The sequence below is a fragment of the Sturnus vulgaris genome, chromosome 10, assembly GCF_052056855.1.
Source record: "Sturnus vulgaris isolate bStuVul1 chromosome 10, bStuVul1.hap1, whole genome shotgun sequence".
Lineage (NCBI taxonomy): Eukaryota > Metazoa > Chordata > Aves > Passeriformes > Sturnidae > Sturnus > Sturnus vulgaris.
In genome coordinates, this window is record NC_142252.1 from 6,324,757 (window position 1) to 6,340,946 (window position 16,190).

At 39.7% G+C, this 16,190-nt stretch overlaps 2 protein-coding genes across 11 annotated transcripts in view; one reads left to right on the forward strand and one right to left on the reverse strand.

Annotated features, from left to right (window-relative positions):
* The window catches only part of GIGYF2 (GRB10 interacting GYF protein 2), a 75,128-nt gene that overhangs the window by 27,694 nt on the left and 31,244 nt on the right, over positions 1-16,190 (forward strand). For 9 of the 10 annotated variants that reach the window (XM_014879512.2, XM_088170654.1, XM_088170653.1 and 6 more), the window contains 2 exons: positions 910-1,021; positions 1,566-1,606. The exons of the other annotated variant lie outside the window; for it this stretch is intronic. In XM_014879512.2, coding sequence (XP_014734998.1) covers positions 910-1,021; positions 1,566-1,606 — 153 coding nt within the window. The remainder of the gene's footprint in view (positions 1-909; positions 1,022-1,565; positions 1,607-16,190) is intronic. 10 annotated transcript variants of the gene reach the window in all.
* KCNJ13 (potassium inwardly rectifying channel subfamily J member 13) lies at positions 6,320-9,193 on the reverse strand. Its single transcript, XM_014879528.2, has 2 exons — positions 8,716-9,193; positions 6,320-7,869 (listed from the first exon to the last, which is right to left on the reverse strand). The coding sequence occupies exons 1-2, from the start codon at positions 9,191-9,193 to the stop codon at positions 7,247-7,249; spliced, it is 1,101 nt and encodes a 366-aa protein (XP_014735014.2). The 3' UTR covers positions 6,320-7,246.

Consider the following 16,190-nt stretch of genomic DNA (forward strand, 5'->3'; position numbering starts at 1 on the left):
TCATCTTCTTCCCATAAGATCTTGAAACAGTAAATTAGCTGGTTAGGAACCTGCCATTCGTTCTGCTGGAGCACTGTGTGAAGCAGTGTTTCTCTTTTGTAGATCTGCCAACTTCACCCCAGCCATTATTCTAACCAGTGCTGGAAGTTGTTTTGAAGGACTGGGATGTATGCAGGTGTTGTTTTTCTGTTGTGTAGGGCTTGTTTTCTTTTACCCAAATACCCCATGCCTTCTCAAGCTGTGAAGATGTGCTTTGAGATGCTTTGCTTGAGGATATGTCTGTAACCTTTTGGCTTGAGGCTTGGTACTTGGTAGCTGCCTATAGAGAATCATTTACTGAAAAGGTCGGTAGGATAATTTTTAATCTATAGCTAATGTTGTTCTTCATTCTGGATTGCCTATAGCCATCCTGTGATCCTCCTTTTCTTCCTATTGATCTTAGGGAGAGTTTTGCTGGCAGTCATTAGAACTTAAGGAAGCTTCCTTGTCCTTTATGACCCTTGACAGCAATAATTAGAAGTACATCCACAGTGCAGTGCCATTATAGTGGAGTTGGCTGTTAAAAGTAATCTGATTATTGCGTGTGAAGCACACATGTGCAGTGTGGATGTTGTGTGCACAATGCATCCTCACTTGGTAATTTCTCTTGGGTAAGTATCTGTGTTTTTCTGCATCGTATTTATTTCAGAATGGTTTGCCTGTTCTGTCTGGTCTTGCACTTCTTGATAAGAATTTTTGCATAAGAATCTTTCTTCAGTCATTGTTCCTTTCTCCTTTTGTCCCAGATAATTTCACTGGGGCTTAAGACTGCAAGATTAGTGCTCAGGGACACCAGGAAAGGGAAACCTACCTGATTCTTTAATCTTCTATTATTATTTATACAAACACTTGTGTTTTTTGTCTTTTCAGGCAGAGGCCGAGGAGAAAGCGGTTTCTACCAAAGAAGTTTTGATGAAGTGGAGGGTGGATTTGGGCGAGGAGGGGGCAGGGAAATGCACAGATCACAGAGTTGGGAGGAAAGGTAACAGAACTCTAGCCCTTAAAGTTTTTTACACACATCTGTTCAGCTTCCATTTGTGCCTTTTGACTTCATAAAAACACTTCAGGAAAGGTAATTAGTTGTATCTATGAGTGAAGTGTCTGCATTTCTAAGATGGAGTCAAACACAGTAATGTTTCTTGAGGCTCTGGAGAAGGTAAAAGAATATTTCTTGCCAAGAATTTTTCTGCTGAGTTCCTGGGAAGGAGCTAACTACTTTAAGAGAACATAAATTATGACAGTTGCAATGGAAGTGCTGATGCTAAGGATTTGCTTCAGATTTAGTCTTGACATTGTTCACAGTACTTAGGGGCACATTTGAAAACATACCCAGTTCCCAAGGGCCATGTCTGTGTTGGTGTTCCCGAAAATTTCGGTTTTCATGTGGACCTCTAAAGGTACAGTCCGTCAAGCTCCGATTTTAAAAAAGTTCCACCAAGTAAAGAAAACCAGCAAAACCTATGCCTAAAATGAGTTTTTGGAGTAGTTCCAAAACCTTATTTGAAACTTCTATTCTGCCTTTCTAGGGGAGACAGACGCTTTGAAAAACCAGGGCGAAAAGATCCAGGTATGGTTTTGTTACTGTGGGCAGAAAATGGGAGGGAGGAGCAGGGTGTGTTTGGGGGAAGGGACCTGTACATGTATCAGCCTTTCTGATTGCTCCAAGTATATTGTTGATACAAGATTCATGATACTGTGCCAGGTTGCTAAGTGTGTTCTCAAAGTGTTGTTTCTCTTGCTTTGTGTTGTTCTCGCTATTGGACATGTAAGTGTGGTAGATAAGAGGCATATGGAGTAAATAGGTTCAGTTTATTTAATTAAATTGTGATATCTACAACTGGAACTAAGTTCCTGTACCTCTGTGAAAGAAGCCTTTGCTGAGGAATAGGTGTGCTGTAGTAATATGCCTTTTTTCAGTGCAGCTTTAGACATTTGTAATGTGGCATGTTTTGGTACCCAGGATTTCTTGACCATTTGAACTTCAATTTTTTTTGAATGCTTGCTAGTGTGAGGGAGATCCCAGCAGTGTCCTGAAGTTCCCATGCTGATGGACTCACTTGATCAAATTAGTTAAGTCATCATCTGAACCTCCTGTTCAGTCTGGTTATCTGCTCTTCTGTCTCTTGTTCCTTCCCTATTCTATTTCTGAAATGCTTCATGCTGGCCATGTTCTGGCAGAATGCTAGATCCTTAATTGTGGCCCAATACATCTGAACATCCTGCTGAACTTGAGTTAGAATGAGTTTGTCATCTTGGAGATGAAATACAGACATTCTAAGGGTGATGAGAACATCAGGGCTGCCCTGGCTGTCTGGAAACTGCAGTGACTTCTGCTGTGTGGGTTTATGTGTTGCTTGTTCTCTGGTATGCCCATTCTCTTTCTCCATGGCATGTTTCCATGTGCATGGAGCACAGCTGTGCCTACTTAGAGGTTTTGTACTAGTAAGAGCTTAGTGACAATGTGCCTTCTCTATTTAGGACTCAAGGAATCTTTGGATTTGCTAAAGGAGACTTGGCTACATACCCTCCTTGGTAGTATGCTGAGAAAGCATAGATTAGAAGAGATAATTGCAGGTTGAATTTAAAGACAAATCCAAAGAGATCCAATTGTAATTAGAAGTTGGCAGGCATGTATTTTAATCCCTGCATGGCTGTTGGTATTTTTGTAGTAAGAGTAGCATAACTTGCCATATTTATAATTTTCTGGATTATCATGGTGATACATGCCATAAGAGTTTGCTTTCAAAGCCCTTCCAGTCCACTCTCCATATAGGAATTGATGTTCACAGCTTCTAAAGAGTGCATTCATTTTTCTGCTTGTTAGGTTGCATGTCAACACAAAATTAAGATTTGTAAGTTTTTCTCATTGTCTCCTTTAAAAAGAGGTTACTTCCACAAAATAGTTTGATATTGGTCAGAGATTGACCAGTTTTAAATGTCAGTAGTGAAACTTTGGACTTTCTGCCTTTATATTCAGAAATGTTTTAGGACAAAATGAAAATGGAAGAGAGTAAATACTACTGAGATTTCAGGACTGCATTTTTTACAAAAGAAAAATAGACGTAGAAGTAGTATCTACTACAGTTGATTTAGTTTTATTTACTTAGCTCCTTCTTCTTGTTGTGATTAGAAATACAACAATTCCACTTCCAGGCTATAGAATATACCATGTTTCTGATAAAGACAGATAAAAACGGTGCATATTGGTATAGGATCAGATGTATTTCTCAGTTGAAATGGAGGAGAATTTACAGTGTGCAGAATGTTCTTGCAGAAGTTGACTTTGGCCAGAGGTTAATCTGCAGCTAGTGTAGAACATTTTGTGTGTTGTAGCAGCTGTTAGTGATCAGGGCTATTGAGTGCATCTTCCAAGAACTGTTCCCTAGGGAAGGTGGTGTCCTTGGTGCAATTTGTTGGAAGCTCATTGTGAGAGATGATGTGCTTATTCTCAAATTATGAAGCTTTTCGAGTACCTAATTGCTGTTCTTCAGTCTCTTGTATTTCTCTGCTAGTCAGTGTGAGAGGCAAAAGACCTTCAATCTTTCTGAAGTTTTAGTATAAAAATACTGTTTTAACAATAGTATTGCTATGCTAGAGGTTAATGTTGCAGTAAGTGGGAAGGCCATTTCTCTCCCCTTTACTTCCAAAGGGAGATAAGGTGAAGAACACAAGAATATTGACAGAAAGTGTTGGTCTGTTCTGACTCAAGCCTTGGTTACTTACAAGTAGTTATTGTTGTGTAATGGCTTTCCAGTGACAAAATACTTTGAGTGTGTGAGAGAAGGACACAAATGTGCCAAAAGTAGTCCCAGGTTAATAGCAAGCACTAGTATCCACACAAATCTATGGAAGCAGAAAGGAAAGGAATTGACACACAGGTTATAATTCAGGCTCACATGCTTTAGCAGATGCCTGTACTGCTTTCTGTTACCTTGGTTAAACTCCTTAGTTTAGGATTTTATTCTGTAGTTTCAGTGTGCTTCAGTTTTTCCTTGCTATTTCATAGGACCTTGGATCCAGATTACATAATTTACTGAGTTGCCAACTTTTTCATGTTCTTTGTTCTGGATGATCCCATTAGAGAATTATTAAGAGATGAAATATTTAAATATAAATATAATACTTCTGGGTATTTGTAATGGAGGACTATAGAAGAGCCTTCAATTAAAAATCAGGCGATTAAAAAAGTAATATAAATTTTACAAATATTTACTTCTCAAACATGGTCAGTATGCTGTTGTAAAATGGATTGCTTTTTCAGTGCTCCCAACAGTTTGCAAGGTCACATTTGACTGATTCTCAGCATATAAACTGTATCTGTTCCTGGTTTCAGCTTGCAGATTGAAGATGCACAAAGTATTTGCGAGTTGCTGTTGCAGATTGTCACAGTTCTGACAGACTTCACTTAGAACCCAAATTGTTTCTGAAAGGCTGAGGCCATTAGCAAAGAAAGTGAGCAAGTTGCTTTCTTGAGCATCTGTCTCTTCACAAAAGCTGCTTAATTTTCTGTGTAGCCTCCTGACTTAATACCAGCTTAGTAGCTGAAGGGATTTGATTAGTTACCAGCAGTTACAAACTGGCAGTAAATAATTATTATGTAGGTTAAATTGTTGTGGAACCTGGTTGAGTTCTCTTGGATGTGTGGATTTTGGTTAGGTTCAGATGACTTAAATATAAAAGGTGTGTTCAAGTGGCTGTAAAAAGGATTGTTGAATTTCTTTGAATCGTACTTTCCCTCACTCTGCCTGGCTTGTTCTCCTGCCATGCCTTGCTGGCTGGAGGTGCATTCACAGAAAGTTCATTGCCTTCAAGTTTGCTCTTGCTGTGCTAAAGCATGGAGTGCTATGCTGGTGCATCAGAGCCCATCAGCAATATTCCTAGGCTTCTACTCCTATTTGGGCCATGGCATATTTCCAGTACTTCCACACATCCATGATTCACCAGTTCTCTGGAACTGTAACAGCAATATTAACGTATTTTCTGCCCTTGTTCTGAAATAACTACACAGTTTTGTCTAATTGGCTTCTGCAGTATCATTCAGCTTTGCATTCCAAAGTGTACTATTTGAAGATTGCATTTAGCATATACTAACAACATATTTTTTCTTTATACTTGCTGTTGTACTCCCTTTTAAACCAAATCTGTAATGAGAAAATGATTTTAAAACCAGGACAACTTTTGAGTATCAAGTCATGTAGAACTCAAATAAAACAGCCTGCCTTTGACTAGATGTGAATTGAAATTAGGAATAGCTTTATATACCTTGGGCACTAAATCATAAGATTATAGTCCCATATGACATATGGGGAAAACAATGCCTTACCCAGAAGACTCAGTACCTCACACAGATTGCTGCCCTATTTCAGCCTTGACACAAGAGCCTGTTCTGCTGCTCTTGCCCTGGTTTTTAATTTGTAGGGCTCTTATCAGTGTCTTACATTGATAGAGAATGTGGGAAAAAAAGCAAGAAATAATTAAAAACTATTGGTATTGACACAAGGGTGGGAAAGGGCTCTTTAAACTGGGTATGAGTCAATAACTAAAAAAACTGATGAAAAAGGATGAAGGCAGTGTAACTTGCTCTCCAAGCTTCACAATAGTTGTCCATAGAATTAAGTTTGAAAAAGATTTTGGGAGTGTCTGTAATAAAAATCAAATCTGTCTGAAGTCTGCAGTGGGGGAAAGCAACACTTGAACTAGTTGGGAATGAGAGCTCACTTGGAACAATAATGTGGCCCTTCTGCCTCATTCCTCAGCTGTGTGTAGAATGCTTCTGTGGGGTGGCTCCCCATTTCCCCAGGCCATAAACCAAAATAGCTTTTGGGTTATGAGCACACGTCAGTGAACAGTTTTGTGACTTGAGAAGAATTCAGTTGAAACTGTCTTATCAGATAGCTCGAGACCATTTTTCCTGCTGCTGACAACTTGGGTGAAGTTAAGAGGAAGTATATTTGGTAGTGTCTTATGCTGTTGTCAATGAAAGTTGCTATTTATGCCATCTGGGTTTCTGGGAAAAATCTTTTACCTTTGAAAGGTAACTTTATTTTAATTCTACTTGAGTGTTCAGGTATGAACACCTAATAGCCACTGCTTTTGCTGAGAGCTTGGAAATAGTTATCCATCATTGTGTTTTTCCTTTAGCATCTTAAATTGTTTAGGAGCTTCAGAATTGTGTCTTAATTGCAGTAGGTTTATGAGGCACTTAAATACAGAAGTCTCATGTATAGTTTGTTTTAATTTTTTATTTCAAAATTGATTCAAGTGTCTCTAAATATTTTTTGTGCTGTGTGTATAGGCAATGATTGATGTTAGAAAGCATAAAATATCAATGGATGCAGCTCTACTTCTCATATATATAGTGCATCCTTCTGGGTCAGATATACTTGAGACAAGCAGCGCAAAGGTGAAAACATGTGGAATGTATGGGCCTTTAAAAGAGCCCCTACATTCACTCATTAAAAATAGTCTTTTTTTTTTCTACTGCTAAATAATTTATTCAGTGTTTTCAAATAAGAAAAAATTTCCATTGCAGTATTTGTCATATGCACCCGGATTTTTTGGTAGTGTCTTCATAGACCTGTCTGGGAGTGAGATGTTCTCTTATTTGACAGAATGAAGAACTGCACTTAGTATTTACAATTTTGCTTAATAAGCACAGCTGGAGTGCTGTTCACTGCCGTGAGAGATTGGCAGGACTTTCAGCCATCTGAAAAATGATATAAGTCTGTATTCCCAAAGAGTCAAGAGAATAGAAAAGCTAGGCTCTTGGATGAACAGAGTTACTTATACTAGAACTCATTTACTGAATGACCTCATACTGCTTTTTGCTTTTGTTTTGTCCATTTTGTCACAAGCTGGTTAATTATGACTTTGGTAAGCTTTGAGAGTTTTGAAGATCTCTCCTTTCAGGGTCAGTGTGGCTTTAATGACAGTCTGGTGAAATCAGCAGATAGCTCTTCTAATTTCCCAAGAATTGGTACTGTGATTCATGCACATGACTTCATCCTTGGTGGTTAATACAGCCTCTCCTCAGTGAGCGTGCAAGTTCTCTTCACTCTGTATATCATGTTGTAATCAAAAGGATGGGACTACAAGAAGGAGATCACTAGAAGATGGCAGGGCAGGCAAGGAAGTAAGTTTTTAAATGGAACCCGCAAGTTTAATGTAATAATAATTAAAAAAGCACAAAGTTTAAGGTCTGTTATCTCTACTCTGTGAGGCCAGTCTCAGAGAGCTGGAAGGTGTCAGTGTGCTGTCCATTGATGCGGATCTCCTTGTCAGTCCTTTTTGGACTTTTTGAGTCAGCTGCAGCTGGGAGCTCAGGAACAGTCTTATCAAAATTCTCCATTTTAATCTGGTATTCACCTTTGGCATTGCGGGCTAGCAGGGAGGCAAAGCGGTGGTACACCAGGATCTCTGATGGGAGGTAGGATGTTCTCCTCTGGCACGTTTCTCCTGTGCCCTCCTGCACAGCTGACAGGAAGACAACCAGCTCAAAGTGGTGAGGAGTTTCTCTTTGAAGGAGATCAGCCAGAGGGCTGGATGAAGTGATGGAGTGGTAGTAGGTCAGAGGGAAAAGGAAAAAAGGACACTCGTCCACAGTAACGCTGTCCAGGTGAAAGTCAATGCTGGTTTGGTGCAGCTGCCCACTCTCTTGTTCTTGGTAAAGTATAGCAGAGATCTGGACGCTGGTCAGGGGGCTGGAGCGAGTGTTGGCCACCTGGAACATGAGGTGTGGCTTCCCCTCAGTGTGCGCGACCACGGCAGAGTGCGAGAAGCGGATGGAGAGCGCCCGGTTCTTTGGGCGTGCAATCTTGGCAACAAAAGCACCTGGGGCATGGGAAAGAGCAAACTCAGTGTGAGCACAGGGCCTTGGCTGGTTCCCTGCAGGCTCCAAGGGAGCAGAAGCAGGCTGAGGCTGGAATGACCATGTTTGAAAACTTAATGTTGGCATCACACTAACCTGCTCTTGTTCAGAAAAGTATGGCCTACCTAAAATGTTTATTTTTCTAAATTATGTTCACTTACTATCATTTGGAAGTTAACTGTAAGTGTTAACTTGCCCAAACTTACTGTAATAATAATAATAATAATATGAACTGATCTTGATATGTTACATGGTAGAAACTCTTTCTAGTACACAGTAAACTAACCTGTGTATTTTCAAAGTATTTTGAATTACTTTAAACATGAAGAATATTTTAAATAACTTAAAATACCTCACAATAGCTGTGACATTGTAAAAACTTTCATTACATTGTGTACTGAGGAATACATAAACACTGAGTTAAAGATCCATGAAGATAGCTCAGCTAGACAAAAATTTACCTTAAAGGTCAAAACAAATGGACTTAAATGTTGTAATTATATGATAATAGCTGAGAGACAGAATGGTATAAAAAATAAATGATTGAGAGCAATATGCAGTCATCTGCCACAAATATTTTCCAATGGATAGTGAAATTCTTAAGTCCAGATGTTGATAACACTGAATTTGTCTTTTGCTGATTAAAGGTGTTTACCTTCTAGTAGTATGTAGCTGAAATCTTGTCATCCTTGTAGTGGCTACCTCAATTGTTCTTTCATATGTCAAAATGAACAGTATTTATTTGTAGCTCTATTTTTAAATCCTGTTGTTACACCTATTTTGTGTAAAGGTGCAGTAGGAAGGGTTACCTGTGAGGAAGGCTTCTAGCATGAGCCCCAGGACCATCTGGATTGCCAGCAGTGCAATAGCACTGGGACAATCCCCACTTGGGAACATGGTGCCGTAGCCAATCGTGAGCTGTGTCTCCAGCGAGAAGGAGAAGGCAGCTGTAAAACTGGTGATGTACTTGACACATATAGTGTGGTTGTCAGGTGGAGCATCATGGTCCAGCTCCAGGTCCCCATTCATCTCAGCCAGCAGATACCAGAGCACTGCAAAGACCAGCCAGTGAATGACAAAGGAAGCCGAGAAGACGAGCATCATCCACCTCCAGCGCATGTCCATGAGTATCCCCCACACGTCTCGGAGGTACGCCACGCCTCTGCCCTGGGCACCGGCCATCTGGAACGTGCTGTGCCCATCCTTGGTCACCAGCCTCAGGTACCTCTGAGTCAGGAGGGGAGCGCTGGATTTGGTGTTATTGCTCTCTATTGTATCTGTTGTCATCTTCTAGAAAGGAGAAGAAAGGAAAAAAAGTGATACAATCCCACATATTTGGATTTTGCCTAATGTTCACAGCTTCTGACACATCAGCAGGGGTAGAAATACTGCAGCCAACAAAGGAGGGCTTATACGTTGCAATCCAGAGAAGATTAAGTCAGGAGCCTGGAGAGGAATTTACCACTGTTTGTGGTAATACTTTGCTAAAAAAGATTAGGTTTAAAAATCTGACTACTTCTCAAATTCTCCCTGCTTAGTTGTTTAAATATAAATTTCATACTTTACCTTCCTCATTTTATATTAGTCACATGCTTTAATTCTTTAGGGATGAATGGGATGGGATTAGGCAGCATACTGTGTGTGAAAAGAAACTGAATTTTGCTGATTATATCAAATTTTGTAACTTTTGAGCAGAGTATAATAATTTACCAATACTATTAGGAATACTCTTAACAATAGTATAGTACTATGGAAAGACTGTTTATATTATTTCTGTAACATATTTATGCATTTTAGGGGAATGCTGTACTTTAGCTAGCTACTATCTCTTTCTGAGTCTCCTAGCTCAATAATTGTCTGCTGTCTGGACCCACCATGTCCAGTTAAACAGAACTGCAGTATTCAGAGCAGAGCTGCTTCTGAGAGTCTGAGGCTGTTTATGTAAGGATCAGGTAAAAAGAGGGCAGGAGAGCAATACAGAAAAGAAACTCTGACGTAATTTCCAGTCTAGTCTGCCTGAGCAGTGCAATTTTTGTTAGTGATCAGATAAAATAGGACAGCAAGCATATGGGAATTAAGGTAGAATTGCAGGTATGGGAAACAAAATGGATACCTGCAGGTATTTGACATGTTAGGCTCCTTTGTTTGCTTTTAAACCACAACGCTTGTGGAATTTGCCAGAGCTGGTGAATGTCTTTTGAAAAAACAGTGGTCATGCAAATCCACACATTTTATAAATACTGGATGTTTAAAGTTCACCTGGGACAGATTAAAATTAAGTACAGGTTTCTGTAAAATAGACTTCATGATGTGTACAACCTATTTAAAGAAGGTTGTGAGGAAGCTTGTTTGTAGAAGAACAGAGGACTAAAAGGTACATGTAAATTCTGCAAATGATAATTATATATGGTGTAGTTAGTTTTGATTTCCTATTAATTTTGACTTTTCTTTCAATGAAAGGTCTTTCAGTCTATTACATTTTTTCATAGAGGAATTTGATTTTTCCCTTCCAACAGTGCCATCTTAGTTTTCTTTTGAAATGCATTAGAAGGAAGGATCCTGAAATTCAGAATTAATTTATGGTATGTGAAAATTTGTCTTGTGATCTTTGATCCCATAAACCAGCATTTTACGTGACTGTTTGCTTAACCTTCAACCAAATTTTATAACTACCGAACATTCTCTCTTGCTTTTACTTGTGTTTAATGCCTACTGAGATATGAAGATTGACATCACACTGACTATTTAGCTAAGTTTATTCTTTTCTTCTGTAGCTTCTCAAAACCATCCCACTATTATTTTTATCTATGCCATAGTCAGAGTAGATGATGGCCTGAGTGGAATTTGGTGGTTTTCTTCTTACTTTTAATTTTCCAGTTCACATCTCCCAGGAGGAATATTTTGAAGCCATTCCCTGTGTCAGAGACTACAGCGGACTTAGCAAGGTTCTCCTTGTGTATAGTACCAGGCTACTTGGGGGATTTTGGTTGTAGTCCATCCAGTTCATAGCATTATCCCCCCCATCTTCACTGAGTTGACTCTTCAGTCTGCTGCACAGCTCCCTGAATGTCAGTTCTTACTCTTGCTATGCAATAACCTGAATGCAGTTATACATGCTGCAGTAATCCAGTGATTAGTGACTTCTGTGTAAGAGCAGAGTCCTTGTGTTAGGATTTAGATGAGGCCTTGAAGGAGCTGGAAACTGGGCATCTCTGAATGGGAAGGATGATGGGGGCCATTCTCAAAATGAGCTCTAAACAGTGCCTTCGTTTTATCTTAGAGTAAGCAGAACTCAAAAGAAACACTCCCTTGTTTGACTAGAGAACAGTTAGAGAACAAAACGCCTCTGAGTGCATCATGCATTCAAAACAAACCAGCAAACCAACAAAAACCCTGTAACAATGAAACACAACTAAAAGCCAAAGCTTGTGTTTTCCTGTAAATTCTTGTGGTAGTTTGAGGGCAGGCTCTAAGCAATTTGGGTTTACAAAACAAATAGATTTAGTGAAAATGATTTTGATGCTAACTGATTGGTGATAGAAGCCTTTTCTGTGGTGTTACGTACATTAAGAAAAAAGGGAAAACGTTCTTAAGATGGACTTTTCTTTGGCTGTGCTTCAGATTTCACTTGAATGCTAAGGCAGTGTGTTTGAACACTACAGACTTAGAGCAAATGCTGTCAGCTTTGTAGGATGTCAGATTTGTTGACTAAGGAGTTTCCTAGGGTGGTGATTAATCTCTTAATGTTGTCTTAAACTCTGAAAAAAATCAGTCAGGTTCTTTGGGATTTTTTTCCATGGGAGAGAATTGATTCCAGACAGATTTTGAAGGCACTTGAGAAAGGAAACCTACATTAACCCCTATCAGCACACTTTAGAACATTCCTGTCTCTGCTCCTTGAGACTCCCAAGCAGGTGAATTTGCCTTGTGAGGTTAACCAGGTTATGCACTGTGCTCTGAGTTTTCTAGTCTAGGACTGTTGAAAATGTTTTCTATTTCAGTGGCAGGAATAGCATTGGAAATTTGTAAGCTTGAGTTCCAAAATCCCTTTTTTCAAGTGTTGATGATGGATTAAGAGCCACAAGCCTTAGCTTCTTGGAGTAAGTAAAACAGATAAGAAAACAGACTGCAGATAGACTCTGAGAGCAGTGCAGTTGGGTGAGAGTAAGAGGCAAAAGAGCAACTGCCCTGTGAGAAATAGCTTACCCAGGCTGGAGGATCAGTCCTCTGTATTCTCAAAAGCAGAGGCAGCTTAAGAGCAGATGTGACTTTGAATGTTAATGTCTTCTGTCTACTCCTTTCTTTGCCCATAGTAAAAAAAATACAAATACCTTATTTCCTTGTTAGTGATAAATTAGTGAAGTTATAAAGTACGATTTGGACCACCTGATTGAATCCCCTGCCTGGCATGGTCCTTGATGACCCCACATTAATCCCAGTTTCAGTGTATTTTTTTAAAAAATGGCATTCGACTTGAAAAGAAAAATTCTGTGTTTGTTGGAGAATGATTGTCTATACTATAACATACATGTGCTGTTTCTTATCCAGATTTGTCCACTGTTCTCTCTCAACAACCTTTATTACGTTATCTGGTGGGTTTTGCATTTCCTGGTTCCTGATTTATGCAACTGTTGAAGCCTTGGGGTATTTCTTGTCCATCCATCTCTCAGCTGATAGCCCCTGACTAGAAAGACAGGAATTGTCAGAAATTACTCTTGGCATGCTGACCAGTCCTTTATCACATATTTGCTCTGGCTAATCCTTCCTGTTTACCTTCTCTTGAAAGCTAAATTAGCACCGTGTGTCTGTTAGTTCCTAGCTTTTTTGGTTTTCAGTCTTTTTATTACCTTGTCCCTCATACTGGCTTCCTTCCTCTATACACTCCTCTAAGACAAATCAAGGTAGGGTGAGTACTAATTTAAAAAGAAAACAATCAGATTGCTTCTTCTAGCAGTGGAATAGGTTCTAAACTGACCTGGCTGGCTAATGATTTATGTGTGATAAAACCTTGCCTTACAGCTCTGGGATGTTGCTTGCATTTCTGACATTCGTGATCCAGCACATGGATCTCCCCCCATGCTCTGCCTGTTTGAGATCTTGTGTTATAACAGCCTTTATTGCATTCCTATTCCATGCCACCACGTTCATTTCCTCTCCTCTTATTTAGCTTTTTCTTAGGACTCTGGTAGGGTTGCAGGGAAACTCACTGGCAGCACTGACTTAATTTTCGATTGCCTTCTCAGTTGAAGGCATTCCAAGTGACACTTGCAGCCTGTTCTCAGCTCAGTACACAAATGCAGTCTTTGGAGGAGCCCGAGTGAGGAGTTGTGTTCAGGGGAGACTTCGGCAGTGTTGTTCTACTTGCCCAGCTTCTAGTCTTAACAAAATCTGGTCCAATTGACCTTGGAAAGGATTTGAAACAGTTTATGCTGTTCTTCATTCTGACAGGAAAATGGTCCTGAGGACCTGCTGTTTTCTGGGACTGACTGCAAAAACTGCTTATAACTGTAGGGTCATTTGAAGAGTTACTAGAACCCGGGTGGTGGCGTGTCCCTCTGGGGATGTGTACATTCCCTCTTTACTTGGCCTGGGTTTGCATGATCACGTACAAGCTTCAGATTTAAACCTTGTTTGCTCTGAGCTGGGATTGTGCAGGTCTATTTCTGCCTCTGCACTTTGCAACAAGAATTTTTAAAGGCATTTTTTATGCTGTTAAAATGGCTGGTTTTTGTGTTTTTATTTTTAGATTATTGTGCATGCATTTTTTTAGACTGAATGGCCACCCTTGGAGATGCTCTGGCATTATTATTAGGAAATTTTTTTCAGTATGGATGACATGACTGGATCGTTTAATTTACGTTAGGGGACAGTCTTAGAAATTTAGGAAGTAATTCAGCTTGAGAAGCTGCATTGGTTGAAAGCTTATGCGCCTGTTGTGAGTAGAACAGTTAACATTTCAAACATATTTGTCCTTTTGGTTTTGCAACTAATGCCTCATTGATATGAATGGAAGTAGTTTGTGACAAAGCAGTTATTTCTGAGCAGTGTGCAGAATTAAGATAAGTTTTCAGGACTTGTTACATTTATAAGTAGGTCTTGTAAAAATGGAAACTTGAATTTGTTGACTCCAAGTTACATTTTTTCAAAGCAAGTGCCATAAAGAATAGGATGTGAGAACTCATACTTTGGACTTTCTGTGACAGTTTATTACAGAATGCACTTTAAAGAAATGACGTGGTGAAATAGCAGAGTATGTCTCCTTTTATAGTACAGAAAGCAAGGCTGCTCATATTCTTGATTTTTGGGAAGTGAAATAGTGCTCCATTTTATATATAATCTATTTTCATATAAATACTCTGAGGATCCATATGAGCACTAATTCTTGATTTTGAAGTAGCACCTGAGTGGACCAATTAGTCTGGCCACTTAAAGAGAAGTAGAAAACCAACATTTAAGTAAAGTCTTGGTAAAGGCTTTAAAATATTCTAGTATATATTAAATCCTTGTAAAGAAACTTAAATGCAGAATTAAATATTGATAACAGAGGAGTAATTTGACGATTACAAGGGAGGGCTTTATTTGATGTCAAGCTGCAGTCATAGAAGTTTGCTGTGACCATTTTTTTGTGGGACTTGCTGTTTTTGAAGATTAGTCCTGGCCTGTGTGATGCAGACTTTCCCATGGGTAAGTTTTGCAGGACAGTGGAGTTCACTCTGTCCATATGTGGTGTCCTGGGCTCTGGTGCTGGCTCACTGTGTGTCCATAAGCACAGGGATGAACGCATTGATTTGAAAATTGTTGACATCTGAGATACAACTGGAGATGCTAAAAGCATGTTTAAAGATGTGAAGCTTGTTTCTTTTAATTTGTGATGGAAGTGAATGCTGAGTTATGAGTGCAGAAAGGTGAGGATGACTTTTTCATAATTCTTGGCCGATTTCATGACACCCAGCTGTTGTAGCTGTAACGTTCAAATACTCCCTGTCTGTAGAGCCTTTCCAGCATTTATCTCAAAAACTGTCTGAAAAAAATACTACATAAAGACTTTGGTTGTACTCTGTGTGCTCTTAGGACTGTGGTCACCTGAGAGCGTTTTCTTTTTGAGGTGGAAAAATCAGCAACCATTTTGATTAAGGTGATACTTAGTTTAGTAAGCTTTAGAAATAAAACTCTCTGCCCTAAAAAGAACTTTGATTTCTTTGATTAAAGAGTGACAGAACAATTCAAATTATACAATTAGGAAAAAGGAAGGAAGAGTATTATGGTTTTGAGTACTTACCAGTCTTCAGAGGGTCTTTGTGCAGCAGGAGGAGGGGATAACCTGGGCTCCAGGAGAGAGCCTGCTCTGGTCTGGTGTACTGGCCCCAGTATTAGCAAGAAACTTCCCACAAGTGGTTGGTGGAGATTTAAAAAAAACAACAAACCCAAAACCTTTAAAAATGGGTTTGTATGTCTCATTCCTGTGTTTATATGCTGGGGGGATTGGTTTCCATCTGAAGCTGATTTGATTGGTCATTTTGCCTGCAGGGGGGCCGGTTGGCTCTGATCATGTGGAAAAGAATGCTGGTTTGTTAGGAGCATTTCTTTACCCAACACAAACCCTTAGCAGCCAAGGAGAAATCCTCAAACACTTACTTGGAGAAGGGGTGCCTTCGCCCTCACCTCTTTAATCAAGATAATTTTTTAGGTTTGTATAACCTCAAGTTTTACATGAAAGTTGAAAAGGCCAAAATTCCGTTGGAAAAGCTGAGTGGAGAAGTTCCTGTATTGCTGCTGAAAACCCACACTGTTCACTGATACCTTTTTGTCTAACCAGTGTCAACTACTGTTTGTTTGGGTGAAGAGACACACTCTCTCACTGCTGCTCCACTATTACTTCCTTTCCTGTGAGGTCCCAAGCTTTAATGGAAAGGTGGCTGCAGCTCATGGTGCAGCCTGTGGTCTCAGGAGGGTGTTGCTGAATTGCAGCCTAATGCTGCTCAGAAGATGTCGACCTGGCCATTTCCATCTCTACATTGCTCCTTTGTGAAAACATGGAATTAGTCACAGGATTTTGCTAAAGCCTAAGAATGGAATGAGGCAGATTAGGTGGCTTGCTGATTCCATGCACAGATGAAACCACTTTTGCTTAAGCTGTTTGCTCTTTCACTCATGAAATGAGAGTTGTTGAGGGTATGTCTGAGTGAGCAGCTGCACAGAGTGGTCAGTGTGCTTCCCTGCTGGACCAGCTCTGAGGACAGCTCTGGAGCACAGTACTGGTTCACATTTTCTTTTTTTTATCCCT

Coding starts and splice junctions, on each gene's coding strand:
- KCNJ13 (XM_014879528.2), bottom strand. CDS start 9,193: ATGACAACAGATACAATAGAGAGCAATAACACCAAATCCAGCGCTCCC. Junction 7,870..8,715: donor GCTAGAAGCCTTCCTCACAG/GTAACCCTTCCT, acceptor CCCATGCCCCAG/GTGCTTTTGTTGCCAAGATT.